Source organism: Pelophylax lessonae (genome assembly GCF_965119305.1).
Source record: "Pelophylax lessonae genome assembly, chromosome: 5".
Lineage (NCBI taxonomy): Eukaryota > Metazoa > Chordata > Amphibia > Anura > Ranidae > Pelophylax > Pelophylax lessonae.
The window spans coordinates 53315502-53331316 of NC_138772.1; the positions used below are offsets into that span (position 1 = coordinate 53315502).

The 15815-nt window shown below is 46.7% G+C and overlaps 1 protein-coding gene across 1 annotated transcript in view; it reads right to left on the bottom strand.

Moving 5' to 3' along the window:
- Positions 1-12863, bottom strand: part of VPS50 (VPS50 subunit of EARP/GARPII complex) — a 428941-nt gene extending 416078 nt beyond the window's left edge. The window contains exon 1 of the mRNA XM_082258038.1: positions 12703-12863. Coding sequence (XP_082114164.1) covers positions 12703-12735 — 33 coding nt within the window. The 5' untranslated portion in view covers positions 12736-12863. The remainder of the gene's footprint in view (positions 1-12702) is intronic.
- Positions 12864-15815: the final 2952 nt, after the last annotated feature.

Below are 15815 nucleotides of genomic sequence, written 5' to 3' on the forward strand. Positions count from 1 at the left end.
CATAACCCCCCTGCGTCGCAACGCTCGCAGGGAAGGGAACCGGAAGATAGGTGCCGGCATCGACTGAGCACAACAGCAAGAGGACAGCGGGAGGACGGCGGGGGAAATCGCAGGGGTAGGAGAGTTTTAAAATGTAAAATAGATTTCCATGCAAAAGAATGTACCGCTTTTAGCACAGAAATCTGGACATAATCAGACCGCCAGGGAGGTTAAAGCCCTACTCCAGGAAAATGTTAAGTTATCCATTAAAGTGGGGCTGTAAGGGATAATAGCTTGTTTTGTCTAAAGAGAGGAGAAACCGTTTTCCTAAACTGATCCCTCTGCTCCTCCAGCAGGTGGCGCTTCCCCAGCAGGTGGCGCTCTCCCACCCTCACGTGTCAACACGTTTAAACCCTGCTTCAGTGTTGATGACACCAGTACCCTAGACTGCTGGAGTATGGGTGGAGAATAAGCTGCAGGGACTGGTCTAGCTGTGGGGAGGAGCGGAAGATCTGATAAGTAAATTTCCTTTTTTTTTTTTTTATTCCACTAGACCAGTGATGGCGAACCTTTTCGAGCCCGAGGGCCCAAACTGCAACACAAAACCAACTTATCTGTTTCAAAGTGCCAGAGAATTAATACTGGGGGTGGGAATGTGATATATTGCCTCCCAGCCACCTGCCAACTGCCGTCTGAAAATTGATCCACCGTGGATTGCTTCTCAGAAGAGCAGGAAGGGATGCTGCAAATGTAAATGCACCCCAACCCAGCTACTTACCTCTGCCTCCCAAAGCCCCCCCTCTTTGCCTTCTTCTACATGTCCTGCTCACTATTGCACCCCTACAAAGCTGCTGATCTTGTAAAAGGTTAGCCGGTCAGTGGTGTGTGCTCTTCTTCCTCACGTGCCCACAGAGAGGGCTCTGCGTGCCAGCTGTGGCACGCGTACCATGGGTTCGCCATCACTGCCCTAGACCAAAAAGAGCAACTAACCCTGGCCAAGCAGGTACAGCCCCACTGCACGGGATAATTCTTCAGTTGTCCAGAGTAAGGACTCTTTCACACGGGCGGTCCGATCAGATCCGCCTGTCAGTTTTTTTAGGCAGATCTGATCGGATGCCCCATTCAGCCCTATGGAGCAGCGGATGTCAGCAGGGACATGTCCGCTGACACCCACTGCCATCCGCATCCGATCCTGTCCGTGAAATCCGGACGGATGGAAACCCTATTTTCCATCCGTCCTGGGGATCGGATCGGATGAGAGCGGACAGGCAAACTATGGGATATATTTATGGAATTTTATTTTTTTTTATACTAGTAATAGCAGCAATCAGCAACTTATAGTGGACTGCAATATTGCGGCAATCGGACACTTACTGACACTTTGCGGCAACCAGTGCCACTAATGCAGCGATCAGTGCTAAAATTCTACAGTCACTTTAGTAAAGACATTGGCTGAAAAAGGATTAAACATCTAGGACGATCAAAGGGTTAAAACGAGAGCCTAGCCAGTGGTTGTGTGTACTATGCATGCTGCTTTTACTAAGGAAAGAGATGGAATTTATACCCTGCTTTGCAGGGACACAAAATGTATCCCTTCCCCCATGTCAGAGCAGAGATCTGCCTCGTTTTAATAGGCAGAGCTCCGTTCTGTGTGTTTTACCGATGATTGGCGGGTTCTGGTGGACATCCATTGCCCAGCACCCGAGGATCGGATTCTGCTGTGATCACAGGGAAAACAGCCCACCGGCAGCAAAATAGGCAGGCGAAATATATATATATATATATATATATATATATATATATATATACATACATATACACACACACACACATATATATACACATATACACACACACACACATACAGTGCCTTGCGAAAGTATTCGGCCCCCTTGAACTTTGCAACCTTTTGCCACATTTCAGGCTTCAAACATAAAGATATAAAACTGTAATTTTTTGTGAAGAATCAACAACAAGTGGGACACAATCATGAAGTGGAAGGAAATTTATTGGATATTTCAAACTTTGTTAACAAATAAAAGACTGAAAAATTGGGCGTGCAAAATTATTCAGCCCCTTTACTTTCAGTGCAGCAAACTCTCTCCAGAATTTCAGTGAGGATCTCTGAATGATCCAATGTTGACCTAAATGACTAATGATGATAAATAGAATCCACCTGTGTGTAATCAAGTCTCCGTATAAATGCACCTTCACTGTGATAGTCTCAGAGGTCCGTTTAAAGCGCAGAGAGCATCATGAAGAACAAGGAACACATCAGGCCGGTCCGAGATACTGTTGTGGAAAAGTTTAAAGCTGGATTTGGATATAAAAAGATTTCCCAAGCTTTAAACATCCCAAGGAGCACTGTGCAAGCGATAATATTGAAATGGAAGGAGTATCAGACCACTGCAAATCTACGAAGACCTGGACGTCCCTCTAAACTTTCAGCTCATACAAGGAGAAGACTGATCAGAGATGCAGCCAAGAGGCCCATGATCACTCTGGATGAACTGCAGAGATCTACAGCTGATGTGGGAGACTCTGTCTATAGGACAACAATCAGTCGTATACTGCACAAATCTGGCCTTTATGGAAGAGTGGCAAGAAGAAAGCCATTTCTTAAAGATATCCATAAAAAGTGTCGTTTAAAGTTTGCCACAAGCCACCTGGGAGACACACCAAACATGTGGAAGAAGGTGCTCTGGTCAGATGAAACCAAAAATCAAACTTTTTGGCAACAATGCAAAACGTTATGTTTGGCGTAAAAGCAACACAGCTCATCACCCTGAACCCAACATCCCCACTGTCAAACATGGTGGTGGCAGCATCATGGTTTGGGCCTGCTTTTCTTCAGCAGGGACAGGGAAGATGGTTAAAATTGATGGGAAGATGGATGGAGCCAAATACAGGACCATTCTGGAAGAAAACCTGATGGAGACTGCAAAAGACCTGAGACTGGGACAGAGATTTGTCTTCCAACAAGACAATGATCCAAAACATAAAGCAAAATCTACAATGGAATGGTTCACAAATAAACATATCCAGGTGTTAGAATGGCCAAGTCAAAGTCCAGACCTGAATCCAATCGAGAATCTGTCGAAAGAACTGAAAACTGCTGTTCACAAACGTTCTCCATCCAACCTCACTGAGCTCGAGCTGTTTTGCAAGGAGGAATGGGCAAAAATTTTCAGTCTCTCGATGTGCAAAACTAATAGAGACATACCCCAAGCGACTTACAGCTGTAATCCCAGCAAAAGGTGGCGCTACAAAGTATTAACTAAAGGCCCGTACACACGTACCGATCGTCGGCATACAAACGTCGGTGGACGAAGGATCTGCCGATTGTACGCGTGTTAGTATGGTGCCTCCGACAGATGTCTGCGCACAATCCGCGGACAAAAGTCTTTCGTGCAAACATGAAAATATTTGTATGCCGACACCAGAACGGACGATTGTTCGCCTGTCAGTACACAATTCGGCCGACAGACCGCAGATTTGCAAGACTGGGCATGCTCAGAAAATAGAAAACACAGGGAAAGTTAACCATTACATGACATCACTTCTGCAGTCGGCGGACAAAATTCTTGTGCTGTCCTTGTGCTGTCTTTGCACTTTTCAGCAGACACCGACATCCCGGGGAGAAAAGAGGAACATTTGTAAGCCGACCATCGGTACGTGTGTACGGGGCTTTAAGGAGGCTGAATAATTTTGCACGCCCAATTTTTCAGTCTTTTATTTGTTAAAAAAGTTTGAAATATCCAATAAATTTTGTTCCACTTCATGATTGTGTCCCACTTGTTATGTTGGAAGCCTGAAATGTGGCAAAAGGTCGCAAAGTTCAAGGGGGCCGAATACTTTTGCAAGGCACTGTGTGTGATATATATATATATATATATATATATATATATATATATATATATATATATAAAATTTGCCAGCGTGCAAAAGGAGTGCAGGGCAGTGAACAGGAGAGGTGTAAATCCTGACATTCCATACAGAGGATTACAATGTAATATTTTATCACTGCTCTATAGATTGGGACGGCACTGTCCAAACCAATCAAATCGTCTGTCCGTTTGTAGCAGCCCAGCGGCAGTCCAATTTTGAAAATGTTAACTATCAAGAATTGTTTTTTCATGAACCGCCACTGGGAACATTAACGTATCAAAAAAATGAAACGCGGAATCCTCCTGTGCAGGTGCAGTATCAGCACGACAAGTTAAATATATTGGACTGGAAACATCTGTCATTCGCTGGAAAGAACCCAAATCTTTCTGACAGCATGGCGACCATCTGGATGAGAATTCACTGGACCGGCTCCAGAATCGGGCTCTTTCATAGTCAATCTGGAAACTTTGAAATGATTATCAGAGATGCCAACCTATTAGGCTTTAATTCACGAAGTGACCACAGGGACATGATTAGCCGGTACAACTCTGCCTAACAAAATGTGAATCTTCGCTTTTGTTAAAATACTAATTAAAGTGGTTATAAAGCCTATTTCCTGGCCACAATGGTGAGGGAAAGTTACATCATCTTCATCGCTACCAGGGGGGTACTATCTAGAAGAGATCAGGAGGGTTCAAGGGGTCTGTGGAAGCTGACAGTCACATTTACAAACAAACATTCTTAGCTTAAAAATACCTGGTCGCCTGACATGTCGCCTGCCATAGAGTAGCTGTGGACCCGTTCTAATAGGAGCGACACAAGTTGCTCCGACTTAGAAAAAGGGTCCGGAGCTTCTTTGGGGCGACCCGGAGCGACCTGCATTGACTTCAATGATATGAAGTCTGTGCCGGCCGCTCTGAGGTCGCCCCGGCAAGTAGCGTCGCCCCAGTGTGAACGGGGTCTGAGGCGTTTTAAGTGACTGTGGTGTCAGAAACATAACAGGCACATTCATTTTGCTTTAACACATCTTGAGAAAATGCAAATATTTAATAACCTAAAAAAGTAAAGTCATTTCGAGTCATATGTCTCAAGTCAAAGTCAAGTCTCAAGTCATGAATACCAAGTCAAAGTCAAGTCGAGTCTTTTATTAATTTTAGTCAAGCAAGTCTCAAGTCCTCAAACTGGTGACTTAAGTCAAGTCATGTGACTCGAGTTCCCCACCTCTGCTACCAAAATCGCAAGGCTCACAAGAAATTTGCCTCATTGTGGCAGCCCTGGCTGGATAATCCTGCTCTGGCTCCTCCACAGCTGGTCATGGATAGGTTGCTCTTAGGGTAGGGTGCCGTTGCAAAGACGGTCTGATATGCAGTGATACACTTCTTTTCTTTCTCCTCTCTCCTCTTCTTTCTTCCTCTATTTTCTACCCTCTCCTCCTCATATTGTTCTCTTCTTCCTCTCCCCTCCTTTTTATTTCTTTCCTTCTATTCCTCTTCCTTCCTCCGTCCCTTTCCTTTGTTTTCTGCCACCATTTTTCCTTCTTGCAAACATGAATCTTTTAGTTTACGTGGGTTATTGATAGCATACTGAGGTGTGTACCATATAGTTATATGTGCTTGATTTTGAAGCTACTGTATGAAGATAAGTGGTTGTTTTTTCTTACGATTTGCTTATGCACATGTTCGGTATTTTACTAAAAGGTATACTATACGCCTGAGTATTGTACTTTGCATACACCTATTTTTAATGAGAAGTATTTTTTTTTTGTATTTATTACATCACTGTCCTTGTTATTGGATGTGTTTACTGTTGGTGTTATTTATACAGTGTACTGTTTATACTCAATAAATACTAGATTTTCTTGAAATAAATAAATAAAAAAAAAAATAAATAAGGGGGAAAAAGTAAAAAGTAAAGATATTAAAGAAAAAAAAAAAAAAAAAAACAAATACAAAAATTATGTTTTGTCACTCTGACCCCCTGTACTGCATGCCCATCTCCCTGGATCCCTCCCCACACTGTAGCCAGCAGGCTTCCCAGATCACTCGGTGTCAGGATGATGGAGAGCGGAGGCTGGTAAACATGGGCTTGAAACAGGAGACAGAGGTCTGTTTAGACCCCTGATGTCTCTTCAAAGCCCATCCACCCCAAAAAAAATATTGTAAGAAAAAAAAAATAAAAAAAAACATTTTAGTAAGGCCCCTTTTTACATAGGCACCTCCGTGGGACAGAACTCGCTTGCTCAGCGGGGGGATCACTATGCTGATGCCCACTGAGCAGGAAGGTGACAGGTCCGTCTCTGCTGTGCAGAACGGAGATGTACCCAGTCCCGTTCTCCTCTGTGGGGAGATCGGTTGAAAACTGAGCACCTGTGCGTTTTCATCCGATCAAATCTGATCCGCCAAACAGATGGAAAATAGGACCACCATCCATCCGTTTCTTGCAGGCAGGATCGGATTGTATAGGATAGTTGCGGATGTCAGCAGACATGTCTCCTCTGGCATTCGCCGCTCCATAGGAGAGAATGGAGGGCCTGATCAGCTACGCCTGAAAAACTGACAGGCAGACCTGATCGGACAACACGTGTGAAAGGGGCCTAAGGGTATATTTAGACATGCGTCCAAATCGCCCTTACCTCTGAAGCCTAATGCCCCGTACACACGCATCGATAGTTGGCCGTGAATTTTCGGCCAATGTCCGATTGGCCGATTTTCGGCTTGTTAGTATGATGCTTTCGACAACCGACTCCGACTTTTCGGCCGAACAAAATCTGGTGTGCAGGCTATAAAATTTTTGTTGGCCGTCAACACAACGGCCGATTTTCCGTCAGTCAGTACAAATTTCAGCAGACAAAAATCTGATGAGCAAGACTGGGCATGCTCAGAGAAGAAAAAACACACGGAAAGTAAACCAGCACATGACATCACTTCTGCAGTTGGTTTTTGTTGGCCGAGAAAATTTGTGTGCAGTCTAGAGCACATTTCAACCAACACAACTCTGGACAAAAGACGGCCGATCGGTCGGCCGATAATCGTTGCGCGTGTACGAGGCTTAAGGCTACTGACAGGTGGTGAGGAAGCATTGCAATGCCTCCTCACTGCCTGTTTTAACCCCATTTTTACCGACAAATGCACCGCAACCGCATGCACTGCTTGCAGTTGCGGGGCGTTCGAAGCGCTTCCCCCATTAATTTGAATGTGTAGCGATCGGCAGGCAGCATCACTACAAGTCAGGTCAACTTTGGTAAGGGCGCAAAGCATTGCAGCCCCAGCATGTAAACACCCCTGTCCGCTGCCTACTGCAGCTTGAGGGGTGTGGTTGGTGGGTGGCAGAAACACAGCTCAGTCGTGCATTTTTACTGCCCCCCAACCGTAAGTCTAAACAAAGCCTAAAGCATTGTTCACATGGAGCATACTACAGGCCCATGTTTAGCTGCAGAGGGACACAGGTGTTCCGTGCGTCCCCATGCGGGTAGTCCAATTGATGTCAATTGGGACGCAGCAGCTGCAAGGACACAGCCACTGTTCTCAACTGGACACCCATGTGGGTGCATGTCCTGAACTCACACTATCTGCATTTGGGTCCATGCACCCACACCCACATGGATGTCAGATCTGTCCTTGCAGCTGCTGCGTCCCAATTGACATGGATAGAACTGCCGGCACAGAAATGCACAAAATACCTGTGCATCCCCCTGCAGGAAAACATGACCCCCATGGGCGTACGCTTTAGCACACCCCACTGAATGAGGCCTTAATAGAAATTTCATTATATATTGTGTTTATGTGAGCAAAAAAAAGATTGGAGTGTTATTTTTTAGTGACAATAGTGATTTGATAAACATTTGCGCAAATATTGTGGGGCCTTGAAAATCAGTAGCACCTATTTATTCTACTGGTCCTATGCTTTCAGAAAATATATAGTTTGGGGGGGGTCTTTTACAAACTCTGAAAGCTAGAAGTGAAAAAGTAAAACGAGAAAGGAATATTTGCAAAAATGGTCTGGCCAGCTGAGTTTAAAAGTGGAGCGCAAGGCCTGGCAGGAAAAGGGTTAACCATAAAAAGATGCAATCTACTAATTCTAAAGAAATGAAAGTCACAAACGTTTTCTCCAATCTTCTGTGAAGGGAGTAAAGCGGCAGTTCCAAGGAACACACTTCAAGGTGGAAGGAAGTGAAGCAATCTGCTTAACCTGCTACATAGCCAGCCGAACATCCATGTAGCGCCTCTTAGGGTTCCCACATACAACTCATAAACATCACAAACTATAACCAAAGACATAACAAAGAGCGCGCCAACACAAGCAGGCAGTGTTTTGTTACTGCGAGTTATTTGCTGCAATTAAAATAGGCGTTTTCAATTCACTAGGAGATCTGTAAGGAGTGTAGTTGGCCTGCTGACCTCACAAGTCATTCCTATTCCTCCTTGGTGACACCATGGAGTTTGTGTAATGATGTGTAATGATCGCCGTACTGTGTCCAGGAGTACTGTGTCCAGGGATACCAATTATGGCCTTGACCACCAATCAAGTGGGTTGAAAGCGTAAAGTGGTTGTAAACCTCAGACATGAAATATGAGCAAAGCATATCCTTCTATAGTGTGTACTTCTCTCAATCCACAGCACTAAGTATAATTTATGTCTGCTGATTAATTTTTATGCTATCAACATGAATCACTTCTGACAAAATTTTAAAGGTGACGGGGGGGGGGGGCGTCAAGAACAGAGCCTGTGATTGACAGCCTCGGCTCTGTTCCTGTGTGCGGGGTGATTTCCAATCACTAGTGTAAACAAGCCATAATTTTTTATATTTTTTACTAAATGGTGTATACACGCGTTAGCCTTTCACATTTAATTTCGGTTCAGAAAAATTCAGCATGAGACACACACATTCATATACATACACAGTGCATTGCGAAAGTATTCGGCCCCCTTGAACTTTGCGACCTTTTGCCCCTTTTTAGGCTTCAAACATAAAGATATAAAACTGTAATTTTTTGGGAAGAATCAACAACAAGTGGGGCACAATCATGAAGTGGAACGAAATTTATTGGATATTTCAAACTTTTTTAACAAATAAAAAAACTGAAAAATTGGGCGTGCAAAATTATTCAGCCCTCTTAAGTTAATACTTTGTAGCGCCACCTTTTGCTGCGATTACAGCTGTAAGTCACTTGGGGTATGTCTCTATCCGTTTTGCATATCGAGAGACTGAAATTTTTGCCCATTCCTCCTTGCAAAACAGCTCGAGCTCAGTGAGGTTGGATGGAGAGTGTTTGTGAACAGCAGTTTTCAGTTCTTTCCACAGATTCTCGATTGGATTCAGGTCTGGACTTTGACTTGGCCATTCTAACACCTGGATATGTTTATTTGCGAACCATTCCATTGTAGATTTTGCTTTATGTTTTGGATCATTGTCTTGTTGGAAGACAAATCTCCGTCCCAGTCTCAGGTCTTTTGCAGACTCCATCAGGTTTTCTTCCAGAATGGTCTTGTATTTGGCTCCATCCATCTTCCCATCAATTTTAACCATCTTCCCTGTCCCTGCTGAAGAAAAGCAGGCCCAAACCATGATGCTGCCACCACCATGTTTGACAGTGGGGATGGTGTGTTCAGGGTGATGAGCTGTGTTGCTTTTACGCCAAACAAAGTTTTGCATTGTTGCCAAAAAGTTCGATTTTGGTTTCATCTGACCAGAGCACCTTCTTCCACATGTTTGGTGTCTCCCAGGTGGCTTGTGGCAAACTTTAAACGACACTTTTTATGGATATCTTTAAGAAATGGCTTTCTTCTTGCCACTCTTCCATAAAGGCCAGATTTGTGCAGTATACGACTGATTGTTGTCCTATGGACAGTCTCCCACCTCAGCTGTAGATCTCTGCTGTTCATCCAGAGTGATCATGGGCCTCTTGGCTGCATCTCTGATCAGTCTTCTCCTTGTATGAGCTGAAAGTTTAGAGGGACGGCCAGGTCTTCGTAGATTTGCAGTGGTCTGATACTCCTTCCATTTCAATATTATCGCTTGCACAGTGCTCCTTGGGATGTTTAAAGCTTGGGAAACCTTTTTGTATCCAAATCCGGCTTTAAACTTCTCCACAACAGTATCTCGGACCGGCCTGGTGTGTTCCTTGTTCTTCATAATGCTCTCTGCGCTTTAAACGGACCTCTGAGACTATCACAGTGCAGGTACATTTATACGGAGACTTGATTACACACAGGTGGATTCTATTTATCATCAGTAGTCATTTAGGTCAACATTGGATCATTCAGAGATCCTCACTGAACTTCTGGAGAGAGTTTGCTGCACTGAAAGTAAAAGGGGCTGAATAATTTTGCACGCCCAATTTTTCAGTTTTTTTATTTGTTAACAAAGTTTGAAATATCCAATAAATTTCGTTCCACTTCATGATTGTGTCCCACTTGTTGTTGATTCTTCACAAAAATTACAGTTTTATATCTTTATGTTTGAAGCCTGAAATGTGGCAAAAGGTCGCAAAGTTCAAGGGGGCCGAATACTTTCACAAGGCAGTGTGTGTGTGTGTGTGTATATATATATATATATATATATATATATATACACATATACATACATATACATTTTTATTGTATGTGTTCATACCAGGTTCATGAAAAAAAAAAAAAAAAATGCACCTGGCTGCATCGGGTGTAAACCAGCGCTTAGGGCCCATTAACACCGGAGGCAGTCAAGTGTGTTTGACTGCATTGCCACTGCATAGACCAGTGGTGGTCAACTTTCGCGGCCTGCAAAATCATCAAAGGGCCCCACACAGAAAAATTCAGTGGATGTTCAGAACCAGAAACAGCCAACATGCAACAGGATATAGTCAAAGATTAGGGACGTGGTACCCGAGACAGTCAGGGACCGCAGACGTGGTACCGGAGATGATGAAGTTCTGGATGGCTGCACTCCAAATGTAAACACATTTATTGAATATAATAATAGGTGACAGGTCATACATGTCCCTCTGCTCAGACATGTTCCCTCTTCCCATCCTTAACCACTTCCATACTGCAGTACATCATATGACATCCAGGGCTATGAGTGGGGATATCTGAATGATGGGTGCAGCTGCAGGCATCATTCAAATCTCATTATTTTCTGCCTGTGATTCCCTGCACCATCAGAACAATCATAGTGGCTGTTAAGGGCCATAAACAAGTACTCCTCAGGCCTCCTCCCCCTCAGTGATAGGACAGGTACTCCTCAGGCCTCCTCCCCCTCAGTGATAGGACAGGTACTCCTCAGGCCTCCTCCCCCTCAGTGATAGGACAGGTACTCCTCAGGCCTCCTCCCCTCAGTGATAGGACAGGTACTCCTCAGGCCTCCTCCCCCTCAGTGATAGGACAGGTACTCCTCAGGCCCCCCTCAGTGATAGGACAGGTACTCCTCAGGCCTCCTCCCCTCAGTGATAGGACAGGTACTCCTCAGGCCTCGTCCCCCTCAGTGATAGGACAGGTACTCCTCAGGCCTCCTCCCCTCAGTGATAGGACAGGTACTCCTCAGGCCCCCCCCCCCTCAGTGATAGGACAGGTACTCCTCAGGCCTCCTCCCCCTCAGTGATAGGACAGGTACTCCTCAGACCTCCTCCCCCCTCAGTGATAGGACAGGTACTCCTCAGGCCTCCTCAGTGATAGGACAGGTACTCCTCAGGCCTCCTCCCCCTCAGTGATAGGACAGGTACTCCTCAGGCTTCCTCCCCCTCAGTGATAGGACAGGTACTCCTCAGGCCTCCTCCCCTCAGTGATAGGACAGGTACTCCTCAGGCCTCGTCCCCCTCAGTGATAGGACAGGTACTCCTCAGGCCTCCTCCCCTCAGTGATAGGACAGGTACTCCTCAGGCGCCCCCCCCCCCTCAGTGATAGGACAGGTACTCCTCAGGCCCCCCCCCCCCCTCAGTGATAGGACAGGTACTCCTCAGGCCTCCTCCCCCTCAGTGATAGGACAGGTACTCCTCAGACCTCCTCCCCCCTCAGTGATAGGACAGGTACTCCTCAGGCCTCCTCAGTGATAGGACAGGTACTCCTCAGGCCTCCTCCCCCTCAGTGATAGGACAGGTACTCCTCAGGCTTCCTCCCCCTCAGTGATAGGACAGGTACTCCTCAGGCCTCCTCCCCTCAGTGATAGGACAGGTACTCCTCAGGCCTCCTCCCCCTCAGTGATAGGACAGGTACTCCTCAGGCCTCCTCCCCCCTCAGTGATAGGACAGGTACTCCTCAGGCCTCCTCCCCCCTCAGTGATAGGACAGGTACTCCTCAGGCCTCCGCCTCCTCAGTGATAGGACAGGTACTCCTCAGGCCTCCTCCCCTCAGTGATAGGACAGGTACTCCTCAGGCCTCCTCCCCCCTCAGTGATAGGACAGGTACTCCTCAGGACTCCTCCCCCCTCAGTGATAGGACAGGTACTCCTCAGGCCTCCGCCTCCTCAGTGATAGGACAGGTACTCCTCAGGCTTCCTCCCCCTCAGTGATAGGACAGGTACTCCTCAGGCCCCCCTCAGTGATAGGACAGGTACTCCTCAGGACTCCTCCCCCCTCAGTGATAGGACAGGTACTCCTCAGGCCTCCTCCCCCCTCAGTGATAGGACAGGTACTCCTCAGGCCTCCTCCCCCTCAGTGATAGGACAGGTACTCCTCAGGCCTCCTCCCCCTCAGTGATAGGACAGGTACTCCTCAGGCCTCCTCCCCCTCAGTGATAGGACAGGTACTCCTCAGGCCTCCTCCCCTCAGTGATAGGACAGGTACTCCTCAGGCCTCCTCACCATGACAGGTACTTCCCAGGCTTCCCCCTTCCCCCGCAATGAGAATAGCGGCTCCTCCTCACCTGACGGGTCATCAGAGACTTTATCTTCTGCATGTCTAATCCGCTGCCCCCTCTCTGCCGGTCTCACAGCCCGATCCCTCGGTCACTACAGGCGGCGGTCGGTCTCCCTGACACACGGGGACGCCATACTGCCGGTCACGTGACAGCTGACAGGAGATCAGACTGTCACGTGACACTAGACTCTCCCGGAGAGCGGTGCAATACGTGAATAGTGGGGCGCGGCTGCAGTGCTGCGCTGCGTTCAGCCACAAGCGCGCTGTCTTCTCCTCAGCTTGTACGCTGTGATTGGTCAGCGGGTGGATGGGGCGTGGCTGCAGGCTGGATCTCTGCGGTCAAGCACGCTGTCAACTTCTGTGTGCGTGCAATGTGATTGGTCAATGTGTGGAGGGGGCGTGACTTATGTTAACTGATAAGCATCCTGTCCACGCTTCTTTGTGTGTGCTGTAATTGGTCAGCGGGTGGAGGGGCGTGGCTGTGAAGTTGATCTCAGCTGAAAAGCACATTGGCAATTTATGTGTGTGTGGGCTGTGATTGGTCAGTTGGTGGAGGGGGGCGTGAATGTAGGCTTAAACTCAGCAGATGAGTGGACCGTCAGCTCCTGTTTGTAATCGGTGTTGACTGAGCTGTCTAGGTTGCCATTGACATTCCTAAGGCTGTGTGCAATGATCTCTAATATTCTCTGACAGCCAAAACAGATCATTTGTTTAAGGCAACATTCACACTAATGCCTTTTTTCATGCTTTTTGCAGAAACGCAGGACATTTTTTTTAACATGGCGTTCACATCAATGCATTTGCATTTTTGGAAAGGGTCAGTGACTCTTTGAAAAGCAAAACACTCTTTTTTTTTTTTGTGTGTGTGTTTTTTGTTCAATAGACTTCAATAGAGAAGCTGCAGAAAAGCATGTAATGTGTTTTTACCACGATTTTGCCACGTTTTTAAAACTGCCAAACAACAAATATTCAATAAAAAACGCAAATTGCTGCAAAAGTGCGGTTAGAAAGCACGGAAAAAAGCACTGCAGAAACGCTCAAAATCAACATGTATAGATGTGAATCGAACCTAAGAATAGAAGATATTCACACACAAAGCGATGTACAGGGACGTCGTTTTACGTAATAGAGCCGACCTGCCACAGTAAAACTATGGCAGCTTGGGAGGCAAGTGGTTAAGTGAATTTAACCAAATAAATGTATATAAATAATGAATCGAAAACTAAAATTACCGTATATACTCGAGTATAAGCCGAGTTTTTCAGCATGTTTTTTTTATGCTGAAAAAGCCCCCCTCGGCTTATACTCGAGTCACTGGCTGACTTACTTTTTAAAAATGGCGCCCCCCGGCGCCAATATGTCACCGGAATAGCCAAACATGTACGGGTTTTCCCGAATATCAGCGGCGCATGGGCAGTGACGTGTTGGCGCCGGGAGGCACCATTTTTAAATCTAAGGTGCCTCACCGACAGGTAAGTGAGACCCCTCCGCAGCCCCTGCATTTCCTCATGCAGTGCTGCGGGCATGGTACAGGACATTCCCCTGTACCATGCCCACAGCACTGCATCTCCTGTGCCATGCCTGTACCTACTGTGCCATGCCTATACCTACTGTGGAATGCCTATACCATCACCTCTGCCATGCCTATACCATCTCCTGTACCATGACCTGTGCCATGCCTATACCATGACCTGTGCCATGCCTATACCATGACCTGTGCCATGCCTATACCATCATCTGTGCCATGCCTATACCATCATCTGTGCCATGCCTGTACCATGACCTGTGCCATGCCTATGCCATCACCTGTGCCATGCCTGTACCATCACCTGTGCCATGCCTATACCATCATCTGTGCCATGCCTGTACCATGACCTGTGCCATGCCTATACCATAACCTGTGCCATGCCTGTACCATCACCTGTACCATGCCTGTATCATGACTTGTGCCATGACCTGTGCCATGCCTGTAACATGACCTGTGCCATGCCTATACCATCATCTCTGCCATGCCTGTACCATGACCTGTGCCATGCCTGTACCATCACCTGTGCCATGCCTGTACCATCACCTGTGCCATCTCCTGTATTATGCCTGAACCATCTTCTGTACCATGCCCGCAGCCCCTGTGTAATGGTGCTGGTGGCTGAGCCTGACGTGCAGAGGTAGCCTCGTGGGATCTGGTACAACAGGAACACGGATGGGTCACACTGGTGGTAGACATGGGCTAGTCTGAGGTGCGGAGTCTAAGTGACAGCAGGTCTTCACCAGGGCCTCTGATGGTGAGGATGGATTTTGCTGCGTGCTGAACACCAGGTCACAGTCCTCAGGGTTGCCCCACCAGGAGGTGAACAAGTCCAGAATCGGAAGCAGATAAGCCGACAAGGATAAGTCAGGAGAGTGGTCACAGGAACGAGCCAAGGTCAGGGCGGGCAGCAAGCAAACGAAGTAGTGGACAAGCCGGGAGGTCGATCAGGAAGTCAACAGGAAACAGCAGGTTCAGGATCAGGAAGTACAGGTAAAGCTGCAGACAAGACAGCAAAGGCTCAGTGTTGCTGAGGTGTTTAAATAGGCCAGCCTTTTGCCAATTAGTGCAATTAGTCTGTACTAAGTTAACTCTTTAGTGGCAGATTCATGACAGCACTTCAGTGTGCACAGGGAGTGTTCCTAACATTGCCCACCCCTTAAGGGCGAACTCAGGGTGCCCAATAGGTCTTTCTTATGTGGGTGACTGTGAAAGAAAGCGTAGATCAGTTCTTTAGCATGGATATTCTGTTCTGGTTCCCAGGAATTTTCTTCCAGGCCGTAACCTTTCCACTTTATGAGAAACTGTAATTGACCTCTCCTCCTCCTGCAATCCAAAATAGCCTCCACCTCATATTCTTCCTTCCCATCGACAATCACAGGTTCGGGTGGTTCCGAGCTTCTGCCCGGGAAGGAGTTAGGGACTGTAGGTTTCAACAAGGAGACATGAAACACCGGATGAATTCTAAGAGAATCAGGTAAGTGTAATTCATATGAGACCTCGTTGAGTTTCCTCTTGCCCGGGAAGGGTCCAATAAACTTGGGTGCCAATTTCTTTGAGGGACAGGCTAGGTGGAGGTTGCATGTAGATAGCCA